This window comes from Talpa occidentalis, unplaced genomic scaffold, assembly GCF_014898055.3.
Source record: "Talpa occidentalis isolate TD23 unplaced genomic scaffold, MPIMG_talOcc4v2.1 talOcc4.6, whole genome shotgun sequence".
Taxonomy (NCBI): domain Eukaryota; kingdom Metazoa; phylum Chordata; class Mammalia; order Eulipotyphla; family Talpidae; genus Talpa; species Talpa occidentalis.
Window position 1 is genome coordinate 139,564,999 of NW_023604972.1, and position 8,733 is coordinate 139,573,731.

The 8,733-nt window shown below is 63.3% G+C and overlaps 1 protein-coding gene across 2 annotated transcripts; it reads right to left on the reverse strand.

The window, feature by feature from the left end:
• Positions 1-27: 27 nt before the first annotated feature.
• PDCD6 (programmed cell death 6) lies at positions 28-6,648 on the reverse strand. 2 transcript variants are annotated; one of them, XM_037530172.2, is made up of 5 exons: positions 6,554-6,648; positions 5,287-5,348; positions 3,709-3,753; positions 3,100-3,252; positions 28-556 (listed from the first exon to the last, which is right to left on the reverse strand). In XM_037530172.2, exons 1-5 carry the CDS (start codon positions 6,646-6,648, stop codon positions 330-332), a joined length of 582 nt encoding a protein of 193 aa, XP_037386069.1. In that variant the 3' UTR covers positions 28-329. The 2 variants fall into 2 exon arrangements, with proteins under 2 accessions (XP_037386069.1, XP_037386068.1); XM_037530171.2 differs by having other exon boundaries at positions 30-556; positions 3,094-3,252.
• Between the last annotated feature and the right edge of the window lie 2,085 nt (positions 6,649-8,733).

Below are 8,733 nucleotides of genomic sequence, written 5' to 3' on the forward strand. Positions count from 1 at the left end.
TCCCTGTGGCCCAAGAGTCAGTCTCAGGCGGTCACCGCCACGGCCTGGGTTCGATCTTGCCCGGGAGCTGACCCACACGGTACAGCAGACCTCTCCTCTCTCCGCTGCTCCCCTCAGCAGTGGATCTCAGTGGATCTGCTGCTCTGCTCCCCACCCTGTCTCTGGGGAGTCCTCCCACCTCCCACCTCTGGTCTGCAGCCCAGTTCAACACGAAAACAAAACATGAGAGTAGACCTGTGGCCGCACCACCAGCCTTGGGAAGCTTCCAGTGGGTTTCTGGAATGTTCCCGCGGGAAGAGTGCCACTGCCGATGCCCTAACTGGGACTCCTTACGGGATGACACTGGCTTTCATCTGCTCTGGAGACAAACCCTGAGGTCTGCCCCAGTTACTGCAGGTCGAGGCGCCCGCCCGCACCCAGGACCTGTCGCCAGCAGGTGCCCCTACCTGCAAGACGATGCAGCCCTGGATGAAGTCGTCAAACGCGATCTGGCCCCGTCCTTGTCTGTCAAACTTTCGAATGAGGATGTCGTGAAACTGGTCCGAGAGCCGGTAGCCTTGAGGAGGACAGGAGAATGAGGGGTGCGCCCCCTGGTGGCCGGCTCGAGCAGGCGCTGGCCCAGCCCAGCACCGGGACTCAGGCCCAGAAGGCCAGGCGCGCCCCGCCCCGGGGGAGCACAGCCAGGGGAGCACAGCCAGGGCAGTGGCCGGAGCTCTGGCCACGTCTTCCCTGGGGTTGTCTGGAAGGTCTCCGCGGAGAGATGGGGTGCTTGGCCATATTCCTGGGAGACCCTGGACCTGCTCCGAGTGGACACCTACTTCCTACCCGCCTGTCCACTTCCTGAGTGACTGGCCCCTCACCCACTCAGGAGACCAGATCTGGGCGCCAGATACTTGACTGGCTACACCTGGTTGGGACCATGTCAAGGACAGGCCGCCCAGCGTCCCGGCGAGTCTCAGTCACCTCCCCGCGGAGACCCCGCATGCACACACGGGTGGTACCTTCCAGAGGGTGCTCTGCGACTCACGAACAGGACCCCCTCCTGCAAGCAGGAAGACAAGACCCAACCCGGCGGGAAGAGGCGCTGGACAGACACGCTCGCAGCCCTGGCGGCTCTGAGTCACTGCGTGGAACCAAAGGGGTCAGCGGGCACTTTCGGGCTCAAGCCCCAACTCCCAGCTAAGGTGCAGTGCAGTCCCCTGCTTGGCTGAGGAAAGAGACTTATCCTTACGAATCAAAACTTAGCAGAACTTTGCTTCTGAGGCCCACACCCTAGGAGTCATTCCCAAAAATCTTCCAAGGTCATGTGAAAGGGATAACAAAGTTCCCTCCATCAAGATGGGGTTCCGAAGGCTGGTAAAGCAAGAACCAATCGGAAAGAACCTTTTTGGAATAACCCAAGAAATGCAGCAGCATTTTTATTTTCTGTAGAAAATGCCTGTCCCTGCCCAGCAGAGGGGTCTGGCTGTTCCTGGAGGCTCAAGAGGCCGGGGGTGCCATCCACACCACCATTTCTGCCAGCAGCTCCCAGGGCCAGACTGCCCGTGGGTTGAGAGGGCTCCAGGTGGAATGTGTCCAGAAGACGCTGGCCTGCACCTAGCCCCAGGCTCCTTCCTAGGCTGCCCCAGATGGGCTGAGCCTGCCTCTGGCCTTTCCTGGCCCAACAACCAGTGGAGGGCCGGCCCTCCCTCCTGCTGCCCTGTGGGCTCCGGCAGCTCCTGCCCAAGGGCAGGGCAAGGCCAGCCGCATTCCAAGTTCCAGCTCAGAGCCCGAGGCTGAGGTCCAATCCGAGCCCTGCCCCACTCTGGGGAAGCTTGAGCAGCTCCCTGATGCTGCACTGAGTCACAGGTCAGATGGACACAGCAGCAGAGCACACAGGAGGGGCACAGGCTGGCTAGGGACCCTGGGAATGAGAAGTGCTTTGCATCACTGAGCTGGAGATGCCCTCAAGGGTGCCGTCACACCCTCCCTCCTTGTCCTGGGAGACGTTTATCAACAGTCTGTGACCTAACAGAGAAGGTGCTGCGCCAAGGGCCTGGTAATGAATCCTAGGGCAAATTAGGGATAATTAGGCAGCCTCAAGGACAGTGCAGGGACTTCAGGAGAGGTAAGGAACACTTCAGAGATAAGGACAACAAATTCCAAAGGGGACTAATCAAACACCCCAGAACATTAGGGACTTACTTTATGACCTTAAGGTGAACAGGACATTCCAAATAAAGAACAATGAAGAAAAAAAGGGCTGTGACACAGAGACTTAGTTCTGGGCACAGAGACATTAGGGCAGTAGGTGAGACCACCGAGAACTAACCAATCCCAAAGAGACTGGTGGGGGTTTAGAATAATTAGGAAAAGAAGGGATATATTCCCTGAGACACGACTCCACTTTGGCTTCCTTGCCCCTCCCTGGCCTGGTTTCCTGGCTGGGGAGTCCCACTTTATTTCTGTTCCTTTTCTCCTCAATAAACTTTTTCTTTCTCTAAACAAACCTGCCTCTTCTCGCTTGCTTGAGCATCTGCGAAGTTCCTGCTGCAGCTTTGTGAGACATCAACCTGTGGGGTCTAGTGGCTGGGACTCAGCGCTGCCCCTGTAGCTTGGGATCCATTCCTGGCTGGGAGACTAGGCCTGAAAACCTACAATTCCGGTATCAGTAACCTCAGGGTTTTCAGCTTTTCCTTCTTAAGTTAACAATCCCAGCTGCCTCCAGCCCAGCCCAACGTGGGGGTGGCCAACTGCTCTGGAAGGTACCGTGTTCACAGCCTGGAGCACACGCTGGACAATGTGACCTGCGGCCGGCGCCTCACAGGGGCCCTGGAGGGCACGAGGCCCCGCTGGGCCCTTGGCTGGGTCTGAAGCCGCATTCTCATTGCACTGTGACTCCAGCATTCCACGGGAAGCCTGTATAGCCTGTATCTCATTTTGGATGAAAAACTGTTTTTTGAAAGTCTCCACATCAAATAAAAAATAAAACCATGATGAAAATGAAATTTTTACACAGACTGGGTTTAAAAAACCAGTGAGCTAAGTAAAGACACCTTCAGTGGCAGCTCGGTTCCAAAATGAAATACGCTACACGATCGAGAAGAGGATTACCAAAACCTGAGAGCGCCTGCTTGAGCTCGTTCTTGTCGATCATGCCCGAGTTGTCCCTGTCGTAGGTCCGGAAGACGTTCTGCCAGTCGGTGATGTACTTCCAGACGCCCGTGAACTCGCCAAAGTTCACGCCTGCCTTGTTCTCGCGGTCGAACATGGCTGTGGGGCAAGGAGGCACCTTCAGCCCCAGCGGCAGCTGGTGGGGCCACAGCAGCAGGAGCCCCAGGCCCCACGGGACCGGCTGCCCCTGCAGGCACAGAAGAGCCCTCCTCTCGGCGGGACGGGCCGGCCACTCCCATGAGAAAGACCATGGCTGAGTAAGACCTGCTCTCCCCAGACAATCAGCCTCATTCCAGGTCCAGATACAAATGAACCCAAACCCTCATTTCCCCTGGTTTCAAAATGGCTGGAAAGAGAGCCTCAGCCTGAGTCAGGTCTGCAGAGAGAGTGACGCACTGGTCGCCATCCCTGGGCAGAGCCGGAAGGGACTGGAGCGCAAGGGCTCGTGTGCTCACAAGTCACCGCGTACAGCCGGGGGACACTGGGAAGGGCCCTCCTGGGGCACCTGCGGGGACCAGCAGGACAGGGGAGGGCGGCCCACGGCCTTTCACTTACATATGATGGACCTCACGGTCACGGGGTTGAAGGGCGTCCAGGTACCTGCAAGAAGCGGAGCAGTGAGAGGTGGCCCCTCTCCGAGGAGCTGGCCGGCGCCTCCATTCCTGACGCCCAGGGAGGCAAGATGTTTGCTCTACAGGGCTAGAGGGACGCCCTCCACAGGAGACACTGCCCCCTGTGGGGCAGCCTCAGAGATCAAAGCTGTTTACAGGCTTCAAGCAGGGGCGCATTCTAGTGAGCACTCGACAAATGCCCCCCAGGGAAGCAGAGCCCCCACAGTCAACACTCTCCCGCAGGAGCCTGCCTGCCAGAGATGCTTCGAGGCCTCTCCTGCACACAGCACTGCCTTCGGTGGTGAGAGCAGGGAATGTGAGCGCTGTGCTGGCCCAGAGGCAGAAGTCCATCCCACCAAGAGAGGCCGTGCTGCTTGGTGCTGGTGCCACATTTCAGGGCCAACCTGGCCGCATTTCTGGCCTGGTCCTCGCCAGCCACCTGAGGAGCCCTAACGGCCATTGGGGTGCACTTCCTGCATGCGCCCGGGCAAGGCCTCCCACGCTGGACCCAACAGAGGCAGCGCACTCAGGAGCATCTGGGTCCCCTTCTTGCTTTTCGGTGGGAGAGTCACAAGTGACTGGGCAAAAAGACTGGAAACACCGCACCTCCTCCAGAGGCGGAGAACAAGGTGTTGAGCGCCTGCCTGTCTCAGAACAGCCTGAAGAGACTCACAAAGGCATTCATAGCACAGGACTAAGGGAGCGTGACCTCCGTCAGAGGCGCAGACGAGCAGGACAGGAGCACGACAGAGTGCGGTGTCTGAGACTAGGTTAATGAAATTTTTAGTCTAACTCCCAAAATTCTAAATTTTTGCTACCAGAAAGTCACAAACTTAACTACATTTTTCAGCAGCTAATCTGCTACAAAAAATGTAATGGGCTAAAGGAGTCAGGCTTTTAAGATGCAAACCAAACAAGAGCCCAGGGCGCACAGGCTGGACTCTGCCGCGAGGGTGAGCGGACAGCCCTCCTGGGGTTGGCTCCTGCCTGCTCCAAATCAGCAGTTCGAGACACCTGCTGCCTGTGTGGGGGCCGCTGGGAGATGGCCCCGATGCATACTCGTTGGCCTGGTTGTGAAGCCTGGTACTGGTTTCACGTGTCTTAGGAATGAGGAATGAACATCCTCCAGGCAACTGTTAAATCCTCTCCAGCCACTGAGGTCAGGGGGAAGAGCTGTGTTCTCCTGGCATGTAAATCGGGGTCATTCTCCAGAGAATGGGCCCTGCACACACGCTGGGGCGCAACAATGATGCTTACCACGGGCGTGGGGGAAGGTCTGCTGCAGACCTAGCAGAGTCTGCACGGGAGGTGCTCTCTGGCCAGCGACGGAGGCCGGGAACAAGCTCCCAAGGCGGTGATCAGCCCTCAGCCCAGCCCAGCAGGGGCTGGCACCCAGGAGGCGCTCTGCTCACATTGTGCCCTTCAGAAAGCCCTGGGCAGCACCAGCCAGGGCCCTGCAGCAGGACTGGGTGGAAAGGCCCCTCCGCCAGGGAGCCAGGTCTGCGTTCAGGCGCCTACTCACCGTTGGACAGCGCCTGCTGCAGCTCGCTGTCTGAGATCACGCCGCTGCGGTCCTTATCCACCCTGCAGAACCCAGGCGATCAGCTGGGGCGTGAAGGGCAGGACGGCTGCCGGAAGGAGGCAGCCAGGCCTGCTCTGTGGGCCTCTCCTCTGCCAGGCCCGGCTCCTCCCCCCCCCCCTTAAGCGCCCCACCTGCCAGCGGCCCCAGAGACAGAACAGCTTTCTCTAGTTTCGCTTTCTCTTCTCCCCTGACCAACAAGGAAGTCAATCCCCCCCTCACTCATTCACTGCAAGGCTGGGGGGGGGGGTGCTGGGGGGGCCTCAAGGGAGGCGGGGGATGCCGTCCAGGCCGGCAGCCCAGTCGCGAGACCCGCTGTCCAATCGGTCGTGGGCGCCTGGGTGGCTCCAAGCCTGGGCCTGTTTACCTAGCGGCCTCCCGCAGCCTTGCTGGGGATAGCGATAGCGGGCTGAGCCGGGGAGGATAGAGGGGGCAGAGGGGAGCGGCCAGAGTGGCGGGGGGCCGGCGGGGGAGGCCGGGGCAGCGGGGCGGCGGGGGGCAGAGGGGAGCGGTCAGGGCCGGCGGAGGAGGCCGGGGAGGGGCCGGGGCGGCGGGCGGGGGAGGCCGGGGCGGTGGGGCGGCGGGGGGGGCAGAGGGGAGCGGTCAGGGCCGGCGGGGGAGGCGGGGAGGGCAGAGGGGAGCGGTCAGGGCCGGCGGGGGGTGGCCGGGGAGGGGCCGGGGCGGCGGGGGGCAGAGGGGAGCGGTCAGGGCCGGCGGGGGAGGCCGGGGAGGGGCCGGGCGGCGGGCGGGGAGGCCGGGGAGGGGCCGGGCGGCCGGCGGGGAGGCCGGGGAGGGGCCGGGGCGGCGGGGGTGGCCGGGCGGAGGCCGGGGCGGCGGGGGGCAGAGGGGAGCGGTCAGGGCCGGCGGGGAGCCGGGGAGGGGCAGAGGGGAGCGGTCAGGGCCGGCGGGGGTGGCCGGGGAGGGGCCGGGGCGGCGGGGGCAGAGGGGAGCGGTCAGGGCCGGCGGGGGAGGCCGGGGAGGGGCCGGGGCGGCGGGCGGGGAGGCCGGGGAGGGGCCGGGGCGGCCGGCGGGGGAGGCCGGGGAGGGGCGGGGCGGCGGGGGTGGCCGGGGCGGAGGCCGGGGCGGCGGGGGGCAGAGGGGAGCGGTCAGGGCCGGCGGGGGAGGCCGGGGAGGGGCCCGGGCGGCCGGCGGGGGAGGCCGGGGAGGGCCCGGGCTGGGCGCGGCGCTGGGGCGGCCGGCCGGGCCTCACCTCTGGAAGACGTTCCACAGGAAGCTCTGGTCGGGCAGCGCGGCGCCCGCGGCAGGGCCGGGGCCGGCGCCCGGGCGGTAGGGGTAGGCGGCCATGGGCCGAGGCGCGCGGCGCGGCTGCCTGCGGTCGGGGCGGCTCCGCTTCCGCCTCCGCGGGGCGGGGCCTGGTGACGCCACTTCCGGGGGCGCCGGAAGTGCGCCTGGGGCGGTCCCGGGACCCGGCGCGCCCGCCCGCGCGCTCCGTCGCCAGGCAACGCCCGGGCGCCGCGGGGACGGACCCCGCCCTCACCCCGCTCCTCCTGCCGGCTCGGGGCTCCCCTGCGCCCCGCAGCTCCCGCCGGCCGCCCCCCCGCCCCGAGCTCGAGCGGCCCCGGGCGCCTGCGGAGAGGCGGGGCCGCGTCCCGGCGGGGCTGGTCGGCGGCGGGTGCCCCCGAGCCCGCTCCCCGCCCGCGCCTGCCGGGCCCACCCCGGGCTGCGCCTCCGGCGCCCTCAGACCTGCGCCCGGCCGCCCGGGGGGACCGGCCGCGTGCGGGGGCGACGCCGACCGCAGGCCGCCCTGGGGGCGCAGCCCGTGAGGCGGCGCGAGCTCCGTCCGCGTCCGTCCGCGGCGCCAGGAGCAGCCCCGCCGCCCGCACGAGCCTCCTGCCCCGCGCTCCCCGGCAGCGCCCTTCAGGCAGCCCGCGTGTCCTGGTCCCCGCTCGGCTCTGGGGAATCCTCTCACCCCACACCTCTGGCCTGCGCCCCAGGTCCTGTGTGCACAGATAAATAAACCCTTTACTTGTGTGGGTGGGTGGGTGGGTGGGTGGGTGGGACCCTCGCCGGCGGCCGGGGATCGAACCGGCGCTGCAGAGGCCGCGGGCAGCCTCGCAGCCCAGCGCTCAACGGCTGCGCCACCGGGGAGGCCCAATAAATAAATCCTTTAAAAAAAAACGCCGATTGGGGTCTCCCTGGTGGCGCAGCGGTTGAGCGTTGGGTTGCGCTGGGTTGTGAAGCTGCCCGCGCCCTCGGCGGCGCCGGTTCGATCCCCGGCTGCTCCCCGACCACCGGAGGAGGGTCCCGCATGGCGCGCAGACCTCTCCTGCCGCCCGCTGCTCCCCTCAGCGGTGTCCTTCGGTCCTTCTGCCTGCTCTGCTCCCCGCTCTGGCTCTGGTGAGTTCTCTCATCCTCCTGCGCTTCTGACTGTACCCAGTGCTTGTGTAAATAAACAAACAAACAAATAAGTAACTCTTAAAAAAAAAAAAGAAAATAAATTAAAAAAATACAAAAACAAAAAACGCCGATTGCAGGGAACTGGAGCCTCTGCCGGGGTTTCAGTGTTTTGTTTTTTTGTGTGTCAGTGTGTCATCTTCAAACCACCATCACCGCAGCAGCACAAGGACGACTCTTTTTTTTTTTTTTTAAAGATTTATCTATTTATTTACTTATTTATTTATTTATACAAGCACTGGGCACAGTCAGCGCGGGAGGGTGAGAGAATTCACCACAGCCAGAGCAGGGAGCAGAGCAGGCAGAAGGACTGAAGGACACTGCTGAGGGGAGCAGCGGGCGGCAGGAGAGGTCTGTGCGCCATGCGGGACCCTCCTCCGGTGGCCGGGGAGCAGCCGGGGATCGAACCTGCGCCGCGGAGGCTGCGGGCAGCTTCGCAACCCAGCGCTCAACTGCTGCGCCACCGGGGAGGCCCACAAGGACGACTCTTAAGGGGTTTAGCTGCTGGGTAGTGGAGGGTTATGGACACACCTGCCCGGACTCCTAAACCAGCGGCTCATCCTGGAGGCTGTGCCTGGCGGCTGCCTGGCAAGTCCACACCTTCCAGGCCTCTTCACAGGCAGAGGCCCTTTTTGGCCTTGACAGGTGTAGGGTAAGTAAAGGATCAGGATTTTCTGCCCTCCTGCCATTAGGACTGATGCTGGAATCCTGTGGCGCTGAACACACGCCTGATGGCGGCACCTGGGGTAGGCTATGGGCATACATATGTGGGTACACTTGGGCTGAGAGACTGGGCTTATAAGGTCGGTGTCACAGGGAACAGCAGAGCAAAGACATAGAAAGAGAAGCAGAGACGACGAGAGAACACTGGAGAGCTCAGAAAGAGTGAAGACTAGCTGGGGGCTGGGAGGCACCCCTGCCTGCCATGTACCTGGTAAATCCAAATAAAAGCCTACAAAACCTACCAAGGGCTCC

Excerpts from the sequence above, each read along its gene's own strand:
- PDCD6 (XM_037530171.2), bottom strand. The coding sequence starts at position 6,648 with ATGGCCGCCTACCCCTACCGCCCGGGCGCCGGCCCCGGCCCTGCCGCG. Across the intron at positions 5,349-6,553 it reads CTGTGGAACGTCTTCCAGAG|GGTGGATAAGGACCGCAGCG; the intron begins GTGAGGCCCGGC and ends TGGGTTCTGCAG. Across the intron at positions 3,754-5,286 it reads GCAGCAGGCGCTGTCCAACG|GTACCTGGACGCCCTTCAAC; the intron begins GTGAGTAGGCGC and ends CGCTTCTTGCAG.